Source organism: Ambystoma mexicanum, chromosome 14, assembly GCF_040938575.1.
Source record: "Ambystoma mexicanum isolate Mex_15411 chromosome 14, UKY_AmexF1_1, whole genome shotgun sequence".
Taxonomy (NCBI): Eukaryota; Metazoa; Chordata; class Amphibia; order Caudata; family Ambystomatidae; genus Ambystoma; species Ambystoma mexicanum.
In genome coordinates this window covers 146,798,833-146,823,150 of record NC_090940.1, presented here as the reverse complement: position 1 = coordinate 146,823,150, position 24,318 = coordinate 146,798,833, and the positions used below count along the sequence as shown (strand labels likewise).

At 44.5% G+C, this 24,318-nt stretch overlaps 1 protein-coding gene across 2 annotated transcripts in view; it reads left to right on the top strand.

The window, feature by feature from the left end:
* The window catches only part of FANCM (FA complementation group M), a 1,896,264-nt gene that overhangs the window by 1,018,694 nt on the left and 853,252 nt on the right, over positions 1–24,318 (top strand). For both annotated transcript variants that reach the window (XM_069638749.1, XM_069638750.1), the window contains one exon: positions 23,205–23,392. In XM_069638749.1, coding sequence (XP_069494850.1) covers positions 23,205–23,392 — 188 coding nt within the window. The remainder of the gene's footprint in view (positions 1–23,204; positions 23,393–24,318) is intronic.

Genomic DNA, 24,318 nt, shown 5'->3' with positions numbered 1-24,318 from the left:
ATTGTGAAAACTTCAAAGGGGCCAGGGAAAGGAAGACAAATCCCTTGGCTAACAGAATATTGTTTTGGACTCTGGGAAAGTCTAAAAAGATGCCAGGAACAGGGAACTACTTCACCTGGCATATGAACATTTTGTTTGTGCTGTTGTGAACTTTCAAGAAAACAACATAATAAGGAGACAACCTCCCAGTTAGTTAAGTGGAAGAAGACGGAATCCAGGGAAAGGAGCCATTCCCTGGATATTACAACAGTGTTTCTTTTGGAGAGAACATTGGCTTATTTCTTAAAACTACCGGAGACATTTAGAACTTTTTGTTGGCAGATAACTTTTACACTATTTCCTCAGTTGCGATTGCACCTTAGATTTAGGTTAAGAGTGTTAGGGCCAGTAGTAGGGATTTTGGACACAACAGTGAATGATTTGTTTGACATCCTGACGTTTTCATTAGTTTTCTTTGCGGCAGGGAAACGCCTCTTAGATTTAGGGACAGAAAGGCATTTTACCAACCCTGATTTTATGTTGAATACAAGTTAATGACCCAAAACATGTCACCTCTGTGTCCGAGCTTTACTTCTGTGCCCTTACAGTTGCCAGTGGAGAGTACCTAATGCTAGCGTGAAATGTTCAAATCGCTTCATTCTGAGAAGTATTCTTGATGCAGCATTTTGGACTCTCTGAAGTTTTCTCATTAGGTAATCCTGGGAGTTCTAGATGGAAGCTGTTTGCATAGTCTAGTTTGGATAGCATTAGAGAAATGATGGCCCTTGCCATGGCCCTATGGGTAAATGTTAAGTAAGGTAACTTGGGGGCGCAGCATGCGCAGCTGGGAGAAACCTCTTCTGACAATGGCTTTTACCTGTGGATCAAGAGTGAGAATATTTTCATTCCTTGATGTCTTGCCATGATTGACGGGTTTGGGCAGGGTTCCATCTCGTTAGGCCACAGGATTGTGGTGGTGTTAGAAACTGTAGGATTACATCAGCTCTGATTTGCTCGGGTTTAGTTTAGGTCTGTTTACTTTCATCCATGTGTCCACCTATGCAATGCAGTTTTTAATGTCCGAGGCTTTTGTTGATTGGTTGTTCACAAATGTGTAGATTATTTGTGTGTCATCTGCATAGTTGTAACAGGAGATAACAGATTTATTGATGATGGCAAGGAGGGGTGCCATGTAGATGTTGAAAAGTAGAGGCGAGAGTGTGGATCTTTGGGGTACTCCTTAGGTGAGTGGGCAGTGGGCAAGACTGGGAATTCTAGGGGCCTAAGATTGTGGTTTTCGTTCTACCCGCAAGGAAGGAGGTGATTCAGTGTAGAGCTGATTCTTTAATACCAATATCTTCCAGTCTTTTTAAGAGGATCTCTTGACTGATGGTGTCAAAAGCTGCTGAGATGTCTTGCAGGGTGAGCGCAGTCTGTTTTCATCCGCATTATTTTTAAGTGTATCCCTGAAGGGGCACAGAACTGATTCTCCTAGGGTCTAAAACCGTGCCGTGCCTCTGTGAAGAGCCAGGAATGAAACACGGACACAGAGGGTTCATATTCGTGGTTTTAGATTTTTATTGAAAAAAAGAGGGTTTGGAAAAAGCCTCACTATCCCTATTCTATGAGGTATTTCCTTGTTTAAGTGAAAACTAAGGGTCTGTCCAATGTAAAGAGGTCCAAAGCAAACATGTCCAATTTCTGAAATACTGTTCCGGCCCTCACAATCTAAACATTACCTCTAAGGTGAAAAGGGGAATGTTTTTGGCCTTAAAGTGTACAAATGCTCAAAAAGGAAAGGTGTAACTCCAACACAAGTTCCAGATGGATAGCGTTCACAGTTCAAGAGGATGACTCCCTTTCCCTGGATTTCTCTTCACTGGTCTTTAAAGTTTAAAAGGAAATGGGTTTTCCTTGGGCTTCTTTTGATTAGCAAAATAACTTGCATGCAAAACAACTTGGCTGTTAGTCTTAATCCTGGTCAGATATCTAGTGTACTCTCCTGCCAGGTTTTTTCTCCTTTAGTATATTTCAACAGTCTTTCACTATACTTGATATATCCATATCATGTGATTTACTTTACACAATGTCCAACTTGACTTTGCCTGGTATTCTCTCCTGCAAGGGCTTTCTCCTGTGCTTTACTTTGACACTTTTACAATCTTGAATCTGAATGTATACTCTCCTAGGACTTTCTCTTGTTTCATTGGGCACACTTGCAAACTTGACAATTTTTTGTTTTCACTTGTTATGTCTGTTTAGAAAATATGGAGTCTCCCATTCTCTCTTATACTACATTTACTTTTATTTGTCTTTGTTAGCGTGGCAGACATGCCCCTGGGTCTCATCTTCCCTTGTGTGCACTCACTGGCTCTCTGTGGCATACATCGGTTCTCCCTTGGTAAGCATGTAGTGGCTATTCAGCGTCCCATTCCTTCTTCCGGGGCTCGCCGCCTCTGCTTTGTGGCTTCTGTGTTCCTCGAGGTTCCTGCCTGACAGCTCTATGTTTTTCGGTGCTTGAGCGATGCGTAGGCTGCTTTTCGGAGCCTGCGTGCGGCAGGAAGTTTTCCCTTTTCTCATCCTCTCCCTCTCGTGGAGTCCTTGCAGTGGACTGACTCCTGCAGTCTGCTCTCCTAGACCTCCCCCATGAGCCGGTTGGTTCCACAGACTTCTACACAGCACAGCAGTCTCTCGATCGATAGAGGATGAGATTCTCCCAGTCAGCGTCTCCTTTCTGTCAGCTGGCCCACGGTTTAAATGTCCCGGCATCAAGTATGCGCTCAGATCCACTAGAGCTCAGCTTGCACTTATGTCCGCTATTGATCTTCATTATTCTGCTCAGCTTCCTTGTTTCAGTACTTCTACATCCAGAGAAGAAGTCAGTTCTTGATGGCTTGTATACAGAGTATGGGGAAGTATTTTCAGTGGTTTCCAGGGTGGGGGTGACAATCGACCATCAAGGCATGAGGAATGGAGGGGGAATCCCTAAAAGAAAGAGGGGATACCATGTCTCATTCGATGATGTCATATTAAGTCACTCCCTTGAGGGTTGCCTCCCACCATGTGATCCTCCCTCATATAGCCACCCCCAGGATCAGATAGTGTCTGCCATCCCCTGGCCACATTTGCAGTGGTCACAGCTGGGAAAGGAGTGATGACACCATTGGATTCATCACAGCCTCATTCAGGTGTTGGTCTGTTTTAATGAAGTCCTGGAGTTGGCGGCATATAAATGTTTCCAGATGTTTCCCAAAACGCACTGTATAATTATTGTAATAAAATAAATGAAATAACTGGTCTAGGCTGTCGTGGTTAATTGGGTTCCCTTAGGGGCTACCTTTTACGTAATTTTTAGGGGTGACCAAGGGAGGGATGCAGAGAACCGGAAGTGGTTGCTTGGTTGTTATCTATGATATCCAAAACATTTTTAATACAATACTCTCGGGGCAGAAATCTCTCTCTCTCTCGGTGTTGTGAGCATTTCTATACAGGAAGTTATTATAGTAGCCCATCTCATCTTAACACAATTCTGTATTACTATTGCTGGGCTTCTTACATGCATTTTTGTGTCAAAGCTGGGCTGGGAGGGGAGGTCTCTCATCTGGTGGTCCCTCCCTTGTCTGGTGGTAAAGGATCCAGAAGGAGGCCAGAGCAACAAATACCCTGGGCTACACATCCATCCCCACCCCAGACAAAAACAACTCAATTGATCTGATGCAATCAATCACAAGTAATCCAGCTTCAGTGTTGCATGCTGCCATCTCCAGTATGCACAGCATCTCAGTCAGTGTCGGGAAATCTCAAATCATGTTTCCACCTCCTCCTCAGACTTTACTAGGCTTAATCAATTTGTTTTTTAAAAGAGCAAATGCAAGTCTTCTGAGTGGAGCCATTACGTTTAAGTCTTTATTTCTGTTCAATCGATTTGTGTTTCTCCTTACATGCAGTACCTACCTACACATGCCTTCCTTCAGGAGGGAGGCAGAGCAGAAGACTGCTATCTCAGCATGCACTCCTTCAAAGTGCATTGTGTTTAAAACAATTATGTATCCAGCCTTTCCTCTGCCTTCCTACACCACATGGCCTACCTCAGCACCTATCTGTTTGAACTCAACACCTTGTGGCATAAAAAAGCAATAGGGCGTGATTGAGAAATTTGTGAAGGGCTGCATTACCTTTTTATGGTTGCAAATCTGTGGTTCAGAGATCGGTTTTATAAGTTTAATTTGCCTGCTTTTTTAGGGTTTCTTTTGAAAGATATAAGGAACTGAAACGCAGCTACATTTGCTCCTGCAGCAAAAAAATGTTGGTTCCTCTCCGTGGACCAAAACATGATTTCCTCATGGTGTAAAACATTGTGCATTCTTTAACCCACATAATCCTAGACACAGTGGGACATCTAGGAGATTAAAAGCAAGCGTACAATTTGGAGAAACTGAGTTGTAGAGAGAGAGCGGAATCATTTTTATAATTGCAGGTTTACTTATTTAGAAATAATAATTTGTGGTTGTCCTGGAAACCTTACCTGCTCAAAGGCCATCACTTGTTTTTTTTTCCTTTTACTGGCGCATGAAATTAGTTTAGACATCTGAACACTTGCTTGTCTATATAATTACCATTTCTGATGCAGTTATTGATTCATTCTTATCTAGGTCACGGGCAGCAGTCAATCGCTGTTGCTAATATTACACAGGGACTTTATTTAAAGAGATGTTCATCTGTAATACATTACAACAGCCTTCACATTCTGTAAGCTTCTCCAGGGGGTCCATATATCATTATACCTTTTATATACAGCTGTACTGGTTTAAATAATGTTTTCCATGAGTCTGGATAACTAGTGATAGTAATCTACTTCCTTTCACTAACAGTGCAAACTGTATTCCATTTGGGCCATTTGGCGGTTACAACCCATTTATTTTCTCAATCACAGGGATATTGTATGCGAACCCGAGTGGCCAGGAGCATTGCCATAATATTTTAGTGGTGCTATGTATTTTTATGCTGCGAGTTTCACCACACTGGCGAGGTCTGGCAGTTTACTCTCCAAGTGAAGTGGTGTGATGATGCAAATTCGGGCAGTGGTGATTGACCGCTTGATTATGCATGGCAGCCCACATCACATTTTGTTAATGATGGGCCCTGTGACAAATCTTTGGATCTAGTCACTTTTCCCCGAGTGGGCGCCCCTTCCCATGAGGCCAGGGAAGTGAGACAACTACCCCATAGTCCCCCTTGGAGTGGTACTCGGCGGGAGGACTCCCCCTATAGGCATAGGGACAAACATCCAAGAGAGATGCAGTATAACACTCACCCACCACCTTATACACCTCCCCAACTTGTAAGCTGCAGTCAGTTACAATCCAACCCATGTATTTCTGTACGGGCAGAGACTTGACTTCCACTGAGATGAGGAAGAACGTGGGTTACCCAAGGGAGAGTAATAGAAGTACTGGGGCAAGGAGTAGGCACAGAGGAATAATGATCGAAAGGCCTAAGACACTGAAAAGGGACTTAATCATACATGCCAACCAGCCGATATAAAAATAGAAGAAGCACTCCATGGGAGGAGCCAACCAACCAGCAGGAGAGGCAGTCCAGCCCAGGAAATTTAACGTCTGAACGTCAAGGAAGCCACAAGCAACCCCTGAGCCAAGAGCCTGGAACGGGGAACTCTTGTCCCGGTGGCGTGGAGCCACTCTGAAGAAGCAGTGGGGCCGGTAAGATGCCAGCGTTACCCGAAGCGGGTGGACCAACTGTCCAGAGAACTGCACTGTTGCTGCCAACAAGATCCTGCCGCGGAGCTGCACAAGATCACCAAAACCAGAGAAGAGCAGTGTGAACGAAGACACGCTGACCCGCACAGATGAAGAGTGACGAGCTCCTGAGAAACAGTTAACGGTAGAGGAAGTAAGTCAGGATAGGGGCCGGGGTGCGAGAATGCCAGTTAAGAGTGGGAGAGTGCATCAGGAATAATATTCCCCGGCACAGTGGTTGGTCAAAGACCATTCACAAACTAAATAGTGAATGAGAGCACACTGAAAGTTTTTTTCTTCATGGTAGTATCTGGCAGGAGAGTGAACCAGGTCTGCCAAAAGCACGTAATAAAGAACTACGGGTCTGGGACCCTCACCCACATGAAAAGGTTACAAACCCTTTTTTGTGTCGTAATTCTTGGCAGGAAAGTCTATCAAGAACAGTTTAAGCAAGAAGAGACACCAAGGTTAGGGACCCTCATTACAATTGGGTCTTTGTTTGCTAAGAAAAGCCAGGGGAAGAGAGTCATTCCCCTAGTGTTGTGAACTGTGAAATGGAGCCTAGAAAAGGCCAGGCGAAGGGAGGTATTCCCCCTGGTATTGTGAACCGTTAAATAGAGTCTAAAGAAGTCCAGGGTAAAGGAGGCCTTCTGGCAAACAATCCGCAAGGAGGATCAAAGCAGAAAGCCAGGAGAAGGGAGTCATTCACCCTGGTATATAAAGTCTTGAACTTTGTGACGCAGAGTTTTGAAGGATCTGCACCCTTTTTGTTTGTATAGTACTGTAATCAGGGAGACGGGGCCATTCTTCCAGCTGGAGAACTTTCAGCCAGAACTGTGCCACCCTGTCCAGGAGGAGGGAGTCCTTCTCCTGGTCAAGAACTTTGGTACAACTGTTTAGTTTAAACTGTTTACTTTACTTAGAAGTGTAAGGGACACAGATGGGGGGACTTTTTGACGCAGGACTCTTTAAGTTGATCAGACATCCTGACCATTTCATTAACATTTCAGTTGAGGCAGGGAATCCCCTCATAGATATAGGGAGAGTTAGGTTTTCTCTTTTATTTTCATTGCAAAGTCTATAGCAACCACTATACCACCTGTGTGTCAGTCTCCTCTAATGCACCCTTACAGCCCTTTGAGTTGAGGCCTGGACACTTTCTCAAAGTTTGTGCTTGTAGGCCTGTTGGGACTGTTCGTTTTATGGTGGTCAGGGAATGTTCCTCAGAAAATTTGCGAAAATACACACCAGAATTCTTCTGACAGGGCCTTGCCCTCTTTTTGTATTCTCCCCTTTCTGGCTCAAGCATGTTCCATTCTGATCTGGTATTGACTATTTAGACCCCTTCTGTATTAGTACTAATTTCTCCAATGCAGAACGTGGCACTGTGATGTTTGTATAGTTCATCAGTGAAATGGTTCACTCACAGACTGGGATAAAATAATGACTTCCATGTGCTAGGTTTTATAGTCCTGTCCAAAGGCCATACCTGGCGTTTTGTGCACTGAAGACTGAGCTAAAGACCAGGTTGAAGGGAGGACGTTTAATGAGGTCTTCCGGGCCCCTAACACCTGGTGTATGGACAGAGTATGGTGGGAGCGGTCTACATAGCTATTAGAACCTGTATTTCGAAGGGATTGTGTCCTCCGACGTATTCCTTATCTTGATAGATCATCTCCAGCTTGCTGGCCTCGGAATAGTTTTTCAGTAGCGGCGCCAACGTCATCATGCGTATAAAAAGACTCGTGCAGCGTCCGTTGCTCAGTTCCGTTTTTCTGCGCTTCGTGGGCCTCGGAATCGCGTTGCTCAGTTCGTTCAGTCAGAAAATATATTCTTCATTATTCCTCGAGAATACCAACTCTTACTCGATGGCTTCCTCATCCGAACCGACGAACGGTCCGGCTTCAAAAAATGTCGAGAATGTGGAAAGAAAATGTCGTTGACAGATCCTCACAGGATCTGTTTGTGGTGCCTGGGATTGGAGCACCAATGTTCGGAGTGCGAGGACTGCATGTCCATGATGGCGAAAGCCTTGAAGGAGCGCAAGGGGAAGCTTGGGAGAGGTAAGACAGTTAAAACTCCTTCGAAAGTTTCCTCGGCAGAGTCGAGACAGTCTCCTCGCCGACACAGGAAACATTCTCGTTCTAGGTCTCGAAGCAGTTCCCACCACTCTTCGAGATCCAAGCATTCAAGTAAGAGACATCGAAGATCCCCTTCCTCGTCTTCTGCTTCTCCGGAAAGAGTCACCTGCCCCACAAAACATAGCTCTCAGGCTGAGTGGGAGGAATTCCGTAAAAGGATGCTTAGCGTCTTTGAGAAAGCGGCCTCGACCCCCTCGAAGGCAGCTGAGGGTGATACCCTGGGTGAAAGACCCAAAAAATCTAAACGCTGCGAGTCGTTGCACCCGGCGAAAGAAACTACTCGAGAGCGTCACAAACCCTCGAGCAAAGGCACTGCCATCGTCGAAGGTCCCTTCGCATAAATCTGCATCATTGACGCTATTATCGAAGGGCTCATCGACGCATAGGTCGATCGAATCGCCGCCGTCTTTGACGCCGAAAAAAGAGCAAACCCACGGCCGTCACTACCTCACAACCAGTGGTCATACCCAGAGCCTCTAACATGACTTCAAGGTCATCGACAACCTTGAGTAGGATCCCGATCCTCTCAAGTTCTTCAAGGCCACTTCCAATCTTCTCGACGCCTTTTTCAGTGTTTTCGAAGCCTTAAACATCCGCGTTGACGATGTCGACGTTTTCCCAACCAATTATGACAAATTTAGCCCCTTCTTCTCTGGAAATGGGATTTAAGCCATTTCCAAGGTCTGATCATTTCAGACCTTTGTCTTCAATTTATGAGGAAGGGGAGGATTCGGATCAAGAAAGACCCTTTGGGTTGCAGAGATCTGCAACACCAGAACCAGAGGAATTTACCTCTGAGGAAAATAGGTTGAAGGACCTTCGAGAATCCTTACATGAGGCAAGTGGGTTAGATACTTCCCCAGAAATAGAATTTGCCAAACCAGACCCAGGGGAACATGCTGAGACCTCTTACAGAATTTTAATGGCAAGAATTATAGAATTCATGGGTTGGTCTACACCTTCACCTGCATTCCAACAGGATGACCTTACAGACATTTTAGTTAAAAGCCCACAGGAGGATCCTGTGGTTCCATTTCACGCTGCATTACAAAGAAAAATATTGGCTAACTGGGAAACTCCTGAGGTTATCCCGGCGGTTAACAAAAAGTTATCAGCCAAATATAGGGTATCTACTACTGACCCTGAATTTTTGTCTAAACATCCAACTCCAGAGAGTCTGGTTGTTCAAGCAGCAACTGCATCAGGCAGTAGATCGGCATACCCTACTGTTCCACAGGACAGGGATGACAAAAGATATAACTCTATGGCTAAGAAAGTTTTTTCTGCATGTAGCATGGCGTTGAAATCTATTAACGCTACTTGTACACTCGCAAGGTTCAGCCATACACTTTGGGAGTGTGCTTCATCAGTGGCGGACTGCCTCCCAGAGGGAGAAGAAAGGGAAGCATTTCTAAACATAATTAAGGATGGTAAAGACGCAATGTGCGAATCCCTTCAAACTGGCATTGATTCTGCTGACAGCATCAGTAGGGCCATGGCGGCAAGTACTGCAACCTGCAGATTTGTGTGGTTGCGAAAGTCTGGATTTGCTCCAGATGTACAAGCCAGACTTTTAAATATGCCCTTTGACTGCTCTTCTTTGTTTGGTAAGAATGCGGATGACAGCCTAGAAAAGTTAGACATCCAAAGCAGCAGCAACATCCCTGGGTGCTGCAATCCGTCAAACGCCATATCGCCCCTCAGGAACCTCTTGGAGAGGTAAGTCCTATCGCTTTTATTCCGCATTCGGAAAAGGCAGAGGACAGTCGGTTCAAAGAGGTCAAAAAAGATTCACCTGAGGTGGACGGTGTAAAAATACAAAGGCTGCAGCAGCAGCAAGTGCCTCTTTACCCTCGGCACCTGCATCAGCCGCCTCTAAATCACTCTGAGGACTCTCCTCACAAGACACCAGTAGGGGCAGGCTAACTCAACATCTGACGGAATGGCAGGCTGTCACGTCAGATGATTAGGCATTGGAGACAGTTGCCCAAGGTTACTGCCTGCCTTTTCTACGCATTCCTCAGAGTCATCCACCGGGGAACAGCTCTCGGAAAGTTCCAGATCCGCTCCTCTTGCAGGAAATTGTAGACCTGCTGGAGAAAGGTGCCATAGAACCGGTACCCGTAGCGCAGAGGAACAAGGGCTGGTACCCCCCCTACTTCCTAATACCGAAGAAGGAGGGAGGACTGAGACCTATCTTGGATTTACGAGAATTTAACAAGTTCCTCAGGAAGGACAAGTTCAAGATGGTAACTGTTTCTCAGATCCTTTCGGCCCTCCAGCTCCAGGACTGGCTGGTATCTCTGGACCTTCAGGATGCTTATTTCCATGTGCCAATCCATCTCAAACACAGTAAATACCTGAGGTTCGCAATTGGCGGCTCTCATTATCAATTTCGAATTCTACCATTTGGGCTGACCTCCGCCCGAGGGTCTTCACCAAGCTAATGTCGGTAGTGGCTGCAAGTCTAAGGAGGGAAGGGATTCACGTCTACCCCTACCTGGACGATTGGCTGATCAGAGCTGTATCTCCGGAACAAACTCAGATCCAGCTAGATTATGTCTGCCACTTCCTTCACAAACTGAGCTTCTCCCTCAATTTAAAGAAGTCACAGATGATACCATCACAGAGACTCCAGTTCATTGGAGCGGTCCTGGACACTTCCCTGGGAAAAGCCTCGCCACCAGAGGTGAGGACTCAAGATATTCTGCAGATGGTCACCAAGTTTCAAAATGCCCATCGTCTCCCAGCCTTCGACTTTTTGAGGTTGCTAGGCCTCAGGGCATCCTGTATCTTCCTTGTGCCAGAGGCTCGCCTGAGAATGAGATCTCTTCAGTGGGCACTAAGAACTCAGTGGTCGCAATTCTGAGGGAGAATGACAGATCTCCTTCAGGTTCCGGACAAGGTGGCTCGAGACCTTCAGTGGTGGGCCTGCCAGGAGAACATCTTGAAAGGAGAACTGTTTTGGCAACCATGGCCGGAGATAACAGTAGTCACAGATGCCTCACTCATGGGGTGGGGAGCCCATGCCAACGACTTGACCATCAGCGGTCGTTGGTCTCCATCGGAGTCCAGACTACATATCAACCTGTTAGAGCTGAGAGCAATCAGACTAGCGGTGAAGGCTTTCTGCCATCTGTACAGGGGAAAAATGTCTTGATAATGACAGACAACACAGTGGCCATGCACTACCTCAACAAAAGAGGAGGCGTAGGATCACTGCCTCTGTGCAGAGAGGCGATGCAGCTCTGGTTTTGGGCAATCCAAGAAGGAATCTCTCTATCGGCAGTTCACTTAGCCGGAGAGAAAAACGTGACAGCGGACGCTCTGAGCAGGCAGAGTACAGTCTCCCATGAGTGGGAACTAGCTCAGGAAGTCCTTCAACAGATCTTCACCCTTTGGGGAACCCCTCAAGTGGATCTGTTCGCCACCAGCATCACCAGGAAGTGCGATCAGTTTTGTTCAAGGGAATCTCCCCCGAGAGGAGCTCTAGGGGACGCGTTCGTAGTGGACTGGGAGTTTCCACTTCAATTCGTCTTCCACTCGAGGAGAATCTTCTCTCGCAGAAGAGAGGTCAGGTTCTCCATCCAGACATCAGAACCCTCAACCTTCACTCTTGGTATCTGAAAGGTTGAGATACAAGGATTGGGACCTCCTAGATGACATCATGGAGGTGTTGCTTTCGGCAAGAAGGCCAGCAACAAAGACTTTATACCGCTGCCGTTGGAACAAATTTTGCAGCTGGTGTAGAGAAAAGAATATCAACCCCTTTTCATGTGGTACACCAACGGTGTTATCTTTTCTACTTGGCAAATTCGGGCCTTCAGGTTGGCACTAACGAGGGCTATCTTGCAGCGCTGTCGATCTTCAAGCGCACTGCAGAGGAACCATCGTATTTCAAGTTACCCTTAGTAGTACCATTTCTGAAGGGATTAACCGATGTCTATCCTCCAAGACCATTCCAAGTTCCCTTATGGGACTTAAATTTAGTCTTAAATTTCCTGATGGGTACTCCTTTTGAACCAGGAGCGAGAGAGGCATGTATTACTACCTGCCAACCCTTAGTGCACTCCCAAGGGAATATAATCCCAAAACATGTAAATGTGGCAGGCACGTGAGCTCCGATAAAGCTTCCACTGCTTGCGATTCTGAGTTTAGCTAAAGGTGTCGATCTCTTTTATCTAGGGTTCACAGTTGGTGGGGTAAATAGAATGGTCTAAGTTCACTTCACAGAGTTTTACAATAAGTATATTAATTCATTGATGTAAACCAATACAACTTTTGGGAAAGTAAAGAGACCCTTCATGGGTTGTTTTTTTAATCAAACCAAAACAATTTTTTCACTTTCAAAATTCGTCAAGATCCATAATTTGTACAGTTAACGACATCTTATTCATAAATACATAAGGTTAGTTTCTTTATGTACATAAATTCACAAAGACCCTTTAGGGTAACAACAAAAAATAACTAATTTTTAGAGTAGCAACAAGAAAAGTAGTCACACAGATTTCCTAGTTATAGTCAACAAAACAAAATAGTATCCAGATTTATCAATGTGTTGCCAACGCGTTTCGGACTTTTCTGCCAGTCCATCTTCAGGGCTAAATGATACTACTTCTTCCAAAATTCAATTCCTACGGTAAAAACATATAGATAGCATTACACTCTAAGTGTTTCAAAACTTGTTCAAGATAAAACAGCTTAACACGTGATTGTAATTTATAATATTACATTTCTGATACCAAAAAACAGGTTTACTCTAAATTTGTTCAAGGTAAGACAGCTTAACAACACGGGATTGTAATTTATAATATTATATTACTGATACCATAAAACAGGTTTACTCTTAACGCACCTTTTTCTGATGCCACTGGAATCTGCTTTCTGATTTTTGGACAACCTCTTGTAGATAGGTATGGCTGCACCTAATCTGTTCTGTGTAAGGACACCCGTACTTCATGGAGTTTAGTCTTCATCAAAACAGTTTCTAAAGAAAATGGGAAGGAATAGTGGTCTGCTTAGTGTATCTGTTACTGGAAGGTGTTTCAAGATTTACAGGTTACACCAATATAGAACGGAAATGCCATTCCCCCCTATGGTGGATCTGGCTGTATTATCCCAATCAGGTAAATGGTCTGGTTGTAGTATTTGAGTCAGGCTAGAACCAGTCTAATCTCTTAGAATTTCAAGATGGTTACTGTAGTGCGGTTATTCTCAATCTAAGGTTACTGCCCAATAAGCCTTGCTGAACCTTTTGAACCACTCCACTCTTGTTCACTAAGGTTTCTCACCCTTAAAACTGTCTTATTAGTGGCATTGACATCTGCTAGGAGGGTGAGCGGATTACAAGCTCTATCTTGTAAACCCCCTCATACAATTTTTCATAAAGACAAAGTTTTCCTACAAGTGAAGCCTAATTTTCTCCCGAAGGTGGTTTCTGAATTCCACATCATTCAGTTTATTTTTAAATTTGTTTATTGGCATTTTCAGTAATATCTCTTACAAGTTTTGCAAATGTGTCTTGTGCATATTCATTTACAATGCTTTTCAGTTTAACCTTAACAGTATAACAACTACTGTCTCCTTGCCATGTTCGTGTATTTCAGCGTCTCTTGTTTCGGGGAGGCGGGGTGTGGGGAGGTTGGGTAGCTTACTCAGAGAGGGTTCAGGGGGGATACCTTCCCGGGACCAGCAATGCCTCCGATCAGTTCTCTTGGGTTGCCCTTTCCTGTCTTGCAGATAAGTTTGTTTCAGGTCATCCGAGGGGAGAAACATGTGTCTAGTAAGTTCTTTCCATGCCTCGAGAGCTCTGCTAGACTAATCCGTAGATCTAGTGACACATTCCTCCCAGGCCTTGGTCTCAGCCGACACCCATCGCTCTGTTTCGCTATGCCATGCTTTATATTGTGGTCCTGCGGGTTTTTTCCAGGACATGGCTATAGTTCTTTTGGCCAGTATGCACGTTATTTCCATAAGTCTGACTGTGTGCTTCAGTTTGGCTAGCCTGGGATAAGTTCCCAGTAGGCATTCCTCGGGTGTCCATTTGTAATTGGTCATGCCTGTTTTCTCGCATGTCCGTTTCACCTTATCCCACAGCGTCTTAGTTTTGGGACATTCCCACATCATGTGGATTAGATCTGCTTCCTCCTTCATGCACCAGGTGCAGTTTGACTGCGCTTGTTTGTTAAATTTGGCTATTCGTTTCGGGGTTAGGTAGGTTTGGTGCAACACATTGATCTGTAATTGTCGGAATCTATGGTTTCTTGACACCTCTTTGGGGAATGCAAGCGCTCTGTTCCACTCCCCCTCTGTCATTTCTCTGCCTATATCTGTTTCCCATTTACTTTTCATTTCCATACTCCGGGGGTTAGGTGTATCGCTCAGATGTCTGTATATTTGGGATATTGGTCTGCTGCCCTCCCCCATATTATATAGCAGCGTAAGTAATGGTTCCGAGTCTGGTTCCTCAGGCCATGTTTCCCATTTACATCGTGCTGTGGAGCGGACCCTCTAGTACCAGAGGAACTGGCCCGTGTGGATGCCTTCTCTGTCCTGTAGCATGGCAAATTCTTTAAAGGTACCCTCTTCGTAAAGGTCTCCCCAGGTGTAAACCCCTCCACTTTCCCATAATCTGATTTGTTTCAGGTCAGTGGCCGTTGTATACAGGTCTGCGATCAATGGTATTTCTGGTGCGTAAGCATTCTGCGTGTGGGTAAGTGTCCTTGTTCTACGCCAGATTTACCTCCCCAAGGTGACTATGAAAGGATTCCACATCATTCAGAAGATTACCTTACCTTCATTTTATCCCCCTCCCCATCCAGGGAAGGAGGAAGAAAGGCTGCATAGGCTGGACCCAAGGCGGGCTTTGAGCTTTTACATCGGCAGACTTGCTAGGATTAGGCAAGCAGACCAACTGTTCGTAGGTTACTCAGGGCACAAATTGGGTTTACCGATAACAAAACAGACCATTTCCAGATGGATTATTTTAGCCATTCTGCAATGTTACAACTGGCAGGGAAAGAGCCTCCTCAAAATCTTAGGGCTCATTCAACTAGGGGTATCGCAGCCTCTTCGGCCCTCCAAAGAGGGGTACCGATTCGAGACATATGTGCGGCTGCCACATGGTCGTCTGCACATACCTTCACAAGATTTTACAACCTGGATTCCTCCTCTAGCCAAGAGACTAGATTTGGCAAAGCTGTGTTGCACTCTGTTCATTTTTGAAGGGAAACATGGCAATATTACTCCCACCTCCAGATACACACCACTGCTATGGGAGTCTATCAAGATAAGGAATACTTCGGAGGACACAATCCCTTTGAAGAACAAGTTACTTCTTAGCTGGGAACGTTCTTTCGATGGGATGTTCCTCCGAAATATTCCTTATCGCCCCTCCCATCCATCCCCTCAGTAAAACTTCCCTTGTGGTTACAGCTTACGCTCCTTCTGGGTCAATAACCAATTCATGTAAAACAACTGTTAACGTCAAAACGGAACTGAGCAACGGTCGCTGCGCGGGCCTTTTTATACGCATGATGTCAGCGCCGATACGGAGGCTGTCGAGGGACATGGGCTCGAGGGACATCGACGCGCAGCACCCTCTACTGAAAAAAAAATTCTGAGGCCAGCAAGCTGGAGATGATCTATCAAGATAAGGAATACGTCGGAGGAAGATCCCATCGAAAGAACGTTACCAGGTAAGAAGTAACTTGTTCTTCTCTTGATACTATATAGTATGATTGCTCATTATGTGGGCCTCCAGATGTTTTGGACTTCAACTTCTTTGATCAGTACCCAGCCTAGTCAGTGGTGAAGGATCATGGAAGTTGCAGTCTGAAACATCTGGAGGGCCGCATAATGAGTAACCAGTGTATATAGTATATATAATTAGTACCCAGTGGAGTGCGGGGGGTGGCAGCCAGCAGCCTTCCAGCCAAAGAGGAGGTTCAGAACTGGGTCTTTACACAACGGGAAAGACCCTGCTCAGAGCAGAGGGCCACCATCTTTCCTGACCAGGAATGAAGGTAAGTGCGCTCCTGCGTTCCATGCCATTTCCCCACCCCCTTTTTCCACATATCCTCTCCCCTCCCTACCCTACCTCACTTATCTGCGCTGCTCTGTCCCTCGCTGGCGCTGGGAACAGTATTGATCTCGACACATCTCCAACGCATGAATAACCGCCATGGAAGGGGAAAAGGGACTCCCCAAGGTGGCCACGTTTTTAGCATTTTTTTCCTGAGTTGAGAAACGATTTACATGCTGTTTCTCTACTCGAGAAAAATAAACTATTAGTACCCCGGTACAAAGTGCTGGGGTGCCAATAGCAATAGAACCCGCGTAGGGGGGTCATTAGGACTGGTAATGCCCCCCTCCTTCAGTTTCTATTGCTTAATTGGCTGAGGGTACGCCCATGCTGTCCTTAGCCTTAGAATGCGGCTTTTTGTACACTCTATTGGCTATATAGTTTGTATAGCCCACAGATTGTCCAGTGAGAATGTTTCTTGCAGTAGCACCACCACTGGTCCCATTCATGGTAATATTTCTTGCCAATAAAGGCACTATTACGATTTGCTGTAGTTCATACATAGAATGTTTTGACACTGGTTTTCGTCTGAAATAATGAAAATAATTTACAGCCCCTTTCTCTTCTATGTGCTAGTTGGTGGCAGAGAGCTGTAAAGGCTACCATATCCACTATGACCACCCCCCACTAGCCTGGTTTTTGAATATGGTATGCCTGTTCTGTAAGATAGGTTCGTCGATGAGAATGCTGAGGTGTTACTACTCCCCACTGTGGCGAGCCAGAAGGAGGACAAGGACTCTGAGGACATGATGTAGGCTAACTTTCCCTATGACTGTGTGATCCCTATCTACGTTACTGAGTGCTCATTTGTCTATTGTGAATGTCCAAAGAAATAAGTCTCCTGTCCAAAAACGACCCCAACTGACCCTACCACTAAGAAAAACTAACTTGGGTAAGGAGAATGACTCCCTTCTGCTGGGGTATAGCCAGTACAAGTCTTTAATAGTCAATCCACACATCTCACGTGACTAATTGTATTAATCTCTTTAGTTCCCCAAGGGGGTTGTTGGAACTTTCTATCTTCTCTTTGGATCCCTTTTGAGGAAATGTGTTTGATGTGAGTCTTTCACCTTTAGGTTACTACGGTTCCACTTGACTTTGCAACTGCTTTCTGTTTTTAGATTCAAGGTTATCAGTTTATCTCTGTATTATTAACTTTGTCTTGTACAGGACAGTGAGTTATGTCTTGCCTTTCCCAGGCTATTTTCTTACATTGATTCTTTTTGCCCAGATTTATATCCCACTTTTACTGTGATTCGTAAGCTTCGTATCTATATGGTTTCAACCATAACTCTGTTTCATTACTTTTACTGTGATGAGTTAACTGTACGATATGATTGTCTCTGGCTTTGTAATCTTCATATATATTTGGTTTCAGAGTTAACTCCCTTTTGTATCCTCTGTTGTGACAAGTTAACTGTATGGTATAATGATCGTCTCCCTCGTTATGTGTCGCTCATGCCATATTCCCTCTGGCATTCAGGTCTTGGTTTTCTCTCCTTGTCTCGGATGATCCTGGTGCTTGATTGCACACCTAGATGCCATGAAAACCTCTGTTGCCGGTGGTATCGGCAATGTTCCCAAAACGGGCTGTGCACCACAGATTGGTTAACATGGTCTCACCACCTCTTGTTGGACTCCCGCCCTGCCGCTTTCTTTAGGTTTGTGGTCGTCACCACAAGTCTGGCATCCTGTATTGCCCCAGTGAGCGAGTTTTGAAACTCGCAGGCTTCTAGGTTATGTCCTTGTCAGCTGTCACACTGCCGAGTGCCTCCCCCAGCCTATGTCTGAAATTCCCTCTTTTCTCCTGCAATTCTCCCTCATTCCCTAGATGTACGTCTTTTAGCACGCTTGTTCCAGTATCTTGGATGTCATGATTTAAATGGATATGACCCTTTTCCACAGGATAATGATATCCAATAGTAGTTTCTTCGTCCCAGTCATGATAGTTCATGTCTTCTTGTGTTGTAACACAATACACGTAGGGCATAATGTTTTTCGCCTGAGAATGTTTGTCGCAGGGACTGGAGTCATTGTCTCCAGAGGGGTACTCTCTCCCGGTGAAGTCCCATTTTCCTCTACTCCTATGTAGGGTATTGCGAAGCAGGTTCACCTCCCGGACTCACAGGAAGTGGCTCCCCTTTGGGTAGAAGAGTCAAATTTCCTCAATTTGTCACACCACCCATTAACTAAATTTGACAGTAAAATGGATCAAGACCAAGAGGGCGGACATAGTGATTTTGATGTTAAATGCCAAATACTCCTGTAAGCTTGGCTTCTGAAGTGCCTGGCCTTCAACATAGTATGCCAGATTTATGTTGGGTTGATTATTGAACTATGGGGATTAAAGGCATGATCAAATGAAAAACTGAAAGTTCACCAGCAACATCATCATTTGCTTTGTTCATCTCTCCCTCACCTCATGCCTTCGCTATTGAGTGTGCCCTTGACAACAATTCCAACATCATTAGCACCTATGGCTGTGCTGTGATGGCAGTACAAAATAGATTGAATTCCTAAATTCCTTTATTTGCTCCTAGTATGAGGAACATATCTTGGTTTCTTTTCCATGATTTACACTTGGGTTTCTTATTCAAAACAACATTTCTTAACCGATTTGGCTTCTCCTACATTTTTGCTACAGCTACAAAATGTCTTGTTATATATTCAGGGGCTGTTTCTGCCCATTTCATGTACCTACCAAAGTCATTTTGATTTTTGTCTAGCTCTGCCAGATCTCCCTTTTTAGACAGCTGATAGCCCAAAGCAACCACAGGTCAGTTTCCATAATATCTCCATTATGTAATGGAGCAGCCTCCTGTGTAGCGAAATAACCAAAAACTTCCCAAAGGGCCATGTTTGCTATGGCCATTTTAACCGATTTGCCCAACTCACCCAAGGATTTTTACTTGAGTGAGAACAAGCCATTTCCAGATTCAATTTGTACATGGCCTGTGCATGTTTTCATCTATATTTATAAAAGTGAAAATGTGTGGGTGGCTGGGTTTTAAAATTCCACACTGTTTCACCAATCTGCACCAAATTCTGCATAGTTACCTGTTAGGATCCTCCGAACATTACTGACTACATGAAATGTGGACACCCCACCCCTTTCCCTGGATTTCAGTACATGTCAAAAAATAATTTTTAGGTTTGTTGCTTGGCGAAGCATGGTTTTTTATACAATTCCACACTGTTTCACCAATCTGCACCAAATTCTGCATAGTTACCTGTTGGGATCCTCCGGACATTATTGGCTACATGAAATGTGGACACCCCACCCCTTTCCCTGGATTTCAGCACCTTCAGACATGAGACTGAAATCAGCGAAACATCAATGTGGTCATAGAAGCACTGCTCCTCAACCCTAAAATGCCCTGTTTCTGGGATATTGCCACCGCAACGAACTGCACCACGCCAGGGTGAGGCAATAGGTGGGGAGACAGCACTGTAGGGTCCCAGTGGGCACCAACACACCAACTCCCGTCTCCCCCCCCCAACGTCTGCTCTGGGGTATGTCAGCCAGCCACACACACTGATTCTCAGTGCATTTTACTTCAAAGTGCAAAGCACATCAAGCAATAAGCAAATCGGAACAGTGACCTACAGGATCATTGATTTTCAACAATTGATGAGTGTTGTCATGTCTGTCCACAGAACCCGTGCGGAGAAAGGGTACTTTTTGATAGTAATTCAATAAAACCATCATAGGAGCAATGCCATTACTTGTTAACTAAGTGGCTAAACTCAATCCAAAATCCACTTCAGGTTTTCTATGCTTGTATTGTGAGGCTGCCTTAAAAAATGTGTTCTTGGTAAAGCATGTAGGTCCAACTGCCTGTCCAGCCAAATTTCTTCAGCAGCCTTCATATCTCTCACAGCATCCTTTGGTTCTAATGTAGGCACACTCACAGCTGTGCAGCATATACCTAATTAGAAATATCTGCAAGACAAGGCCACCTTCCCATACTCTGATATAATCAGAATCCCTCTTGCCTCCGTAGTCCATACTCCATATATTTTCCTGTAAGGGGAGCATTTTTTTTTTTGGGGAATTTATCTGAATGCACCTGGAAGAGTCACAATAGCCTCTGCGTAATAATCATCTTGTTAACCATTGTTCTGGTTATGTGAAAGAATGTGCTCCTGATTGCATTTGTATCAGTCAGGGTAATAAGTGAGTTTCACCAACTGAGGTTCATTTTGCTTTTCATCGGAACACAATTCCTCTCAGGGTTCATCCCACTTTCTTACCAAACATCATTCACATTTTCATGTAAATTAGCAAATCTTCCTGGCTGTGTTATTAAAGTTGAATACTAAATATTAGAATAGTTTTCTAGTTTTATTTGAATTACAGAAGGTGTTTCTGGTCAACCGAGATATCAATCGTTATGTTATGTCAAGCTAACCATGACAAGCCGATAGCAAAGGCCTTCGTGTCACCTTATCAGCCTTTTCCCAGTCCCCCCCCCTCCCCTCTTGCAATTGGTTGGAATAGTCAGGTGTGTCTCTGGCTGGCTTCCTCCAGCCATTTTCCACTTGTTTTGTGGAATGCAATCTCCAAGATCTGGTAGGGAAACCACTTTGGAAGCAGCTTTAGGGGCTGGTTGATGCTCAGTGAGTAGTTGAGTGTAATCCATTTTGGCCTGTTTTCATGTACTGTAGTGGAGGGGTTTGAGTGTTTTTTCAATCATTTTTGTTGATCAGTGTGTGCTATTGTGGTGGGGTTCTCGAGTGTTTTTGTGGCTTCTGACCCTGTTTTTCTGTGCTGACCTGCATCTAGAGTGTGCAGTCCCTGGGGTGTAGTCCTTTGTTTGTGTCTGGCCTTTTCCCAGTCCCACTTTGATAGAATTGTAAATGCTAGCTTGCTTTGCATCTAGACAGGATTTCGAAGGTGGGCCAGTGCCACATTTGGATATAATTGTGAATACTGGCACGCGTCATGTATAGACCGGATTGTGAATATTAGCCAGTGCCGGATGCTGCTAGAAATGCAGAGATATTCACGCGCCACATCTAGTTCAGCACATATCACTTCTAGATAGCGAGGCCAATAACCAACCCACTAACAATTTCACCCCCTTCACACACCTCTCAAACACTAACCAAACACAACCACACCCTTAAAGCACAACAAACCACACAAACTTCAATACACTGCAACAACAAAACAAACCACACATAGCTTCGCACAACAGCACACAATGCTACCAACTGGAACGCACCCCCATGCTCAGTGAACAGTGTTAACTGAACTGAAGCTGCCAACAACACATCACTGCTCTTTTGCACTTATCCCGCTCGTTCCCACTAACTATCTCCCCACTCCCTTACCTTTTCAGATCTGCCAATGGGCCAGGGGACCACTCTGGTGGTGATAGTGCACAGTACAAATATACTTTAACATTAACATTATGAAGTCTCCTCTGCTATAAGGTTTTACACTCTTCAGGGACCTTTTCAATTAGTCTCCATTCTTGAGAATGCTGTTGGGGTAAAGGCATTGTTAGAGTCTTTTCACTGACTTTCCTTGGGATTTGATCTGTAAATCAGGTCTGTATGATGTCCCATGCTATTCATAAGCTTTGTTTTGCATAACTGTTCCAGTACTGGTTCAAGCTTTGGCCAAGCTGTAACTCTCTATTTAGGCTTACGGATTGTGCCGATTAGTTGCCTCAACCCACCTAAGTTTGTGGCTTCTTGGTTTTTGTGTCGGGTCAGTAGAAAGACAGACATAAGACATCTTTCAGGATGGTTTATTAAATAACTGTAAGGCCTAACACCTATTTTATATTACTTAGGTTTGTTTTACATATTTTTCCCTCCACCCAGGGAATTGCAATCACTGGTTCGTTAACTTGATTCAGGTTCCCAATAACTTGTTTGGTTATTTTATCTGACTTTGTCTCACTGGGTTGAAAGCTTAACTTACTTTAAATGTTAGTACTCAGATGTGGAGGCTGTGTGATATAATGATCCTCCCTTCGAGGCCACCCGTGACTCTTGTTTTCCCCTATACCATCTTGTCTGTTCAAATATGTCTTCTGGAGCCAGGTTTGGATTCCTTTGTGTTTGGCGTCACTCGTCACTGCCTTTCCATTGTCTGCGTCTGCTTTCTCGCAATGTCTCCTCTCGTCCTTCCTTGGCTCTCTAGAATGTAAATGCGATACTGGGCACCTTGCTGCTGCTGATATGCGTTGGTATTCGGGAAGTACGCTGAGCCTCTGGTACACCATGGGTCCTTGACCGTGGTCTCGCCACCAGCTGTTCTTGCTGTTTTGTTTGCCTGGCTTCTCAGGTTGCTGCAACGCCACAAGCGAGTTTGAAACTTGCAGGCTTTTAGAGTCCTGCTTCCTGCAGGTGTTGTGTGGCTCGGGACCTCCCTGGGCCGACGTTGGCTTCTCTCTCTCTCATCTCTCTGTGTGTGCCGTTGAAGCGACGTTAATGAACATACACATCTCAGTAGATTGCTTAATTGGTTTTAAAGGGAGATGTATTTCTTTTCAGTGACCGACATCCCTGTAGAGTTTCTCCTTCCCAGTTGTGCTGGAAACAGTTTTCAGATGTTTGAGAGCATCCTAGGTATGCCATTGTGTGTACAGGTTCCGGTTGTTCCTCACTTGAACAGAAGTCCTTCTCCCCAAAGGGGGAGTCTCTCCCGGTGAGGTCCCACTTGCCTCTATCCATAGGGATGGTATTGTGGAGTGGGCTCACCTCCCTAGCTATCCCTCGATTTGTCATGTAATGCTTCCATTGTTCTCTAAAAAGGGAGTTCAGGGCATTATGAGTAATTGCAAGTCATTCACCATAGTGACTCTTATATGCCTAGTTTTACCAGCTCCCTTCTCTCTAAGACTCACTGACTGTCGTTTTCCCTGTCTATATAGCTTTCACATTGACTTGCATGAAGAGATAAAAAATGTACTTAAAGGGAAGTTGTGTTGCAAGCAAAGGGGCAAAGAGGCCAGTCTATTTGTAGTCTGGGTTGCACATGCATCTGTCCGTCCTGATTTGTGTTTTGCTATGTTCTGTGCCATAGTGTTTAGGTTACCTTTCTGTGTTCAGGGCGACACCCCATTTGTTTAGAGAAAGGGGGCTGTTGGAATACACATTTAGGAATCACTATGTGGAATACACGTGCAAGAATCACTATGTTGAGTAACTCGTACTTTGTATGTAGCTGTCATGTATTTGCATACTATGTGATAAGAACCTTTTCTCTGTCGTTTCATTTTAAAACAGGCCAAGGTGAACCAGAGAGAGGTCCTGTCGATACCCGGGTTATGATTTTTTCTTCTTTTCGAGAGAGTGTACAGGAGATTGCTGAAATGCTTAATCGACACCTGCCAATAGTCAAAGTAATGACCTTTGTTGGACAAGCTTCTACAGGTAACGGTGTAAAGGGCTTTACACAAAAGGAGCAACTTGAGGTAATGAAAAAAGACTTACAGATTGCTTCACCAAACTGCAATGGTAGTGTTTTTTTGTTATTTTCATAAATATTCCTTTATTAAGGCTACATTGAAGTATTGGGTTTAAAATCTCGATGCTGCTGGGTGGAGGGTGGGAAGGCATATTTATTAGGGTCTATATCCACACTGATAGTCCAATAGCCTTGGGATTTACAAGTCAAATAGCATTTTTTCCAAACATATCGTCATACTTTGTATGCTAAAAAAGTTATAATATGCATCAAAGTAATTTTAGTTTGTAATTTTTGTAATTTGGTGAGCTGGTTTTGCAAGTTGGCATTACACATCCTCTCAGGCATCTAACGCCCCTCGACCATTAATTAATTCAGAACTAAGATTCATCCTTAGCAGTGAGAAAAGATTTTGGAATGTTCTTTTGTTTATGAAATCCTGATATCAGAGCACATTTTGTCATCGATCATTCTATAGCATTGAGCGGATGCATGTTTGGGTCAGTGACATTGCCCCTAAGCTATGGAACACACTACCTAGCACGCTCAGAGCAGAAACCTCTCTCACTGCCTTCCGAAAAAAACTGAAAACCACCTTGTTTAACTAATTCCTCTTCCTTCGTGTCGTCTACTCTCTCCTCCTCCTCTCCTGTAGCTACCTTTTTTTTCTCTTGCAACTAAGTAATGACTTCACTGGATGTACAACAAGTCATTTTCATATCTGTAACCAGCGCCACGATGCCCTCTGGGCTGCCTTTGCGCTAAACAAATGCGAATAAATAAATAAATAAATAAATAAATGGCAAAATTCCATGATCGAGAAGGTGCCTGAAAAACGGTTCCACTGCCATTGGTAAAGAACTTTGGGGAGGTGTACTCTAAGGTTCCTGTGGATTCTAAAAATGTGAGGAGCTCACAGCTTCCTTGTGTATT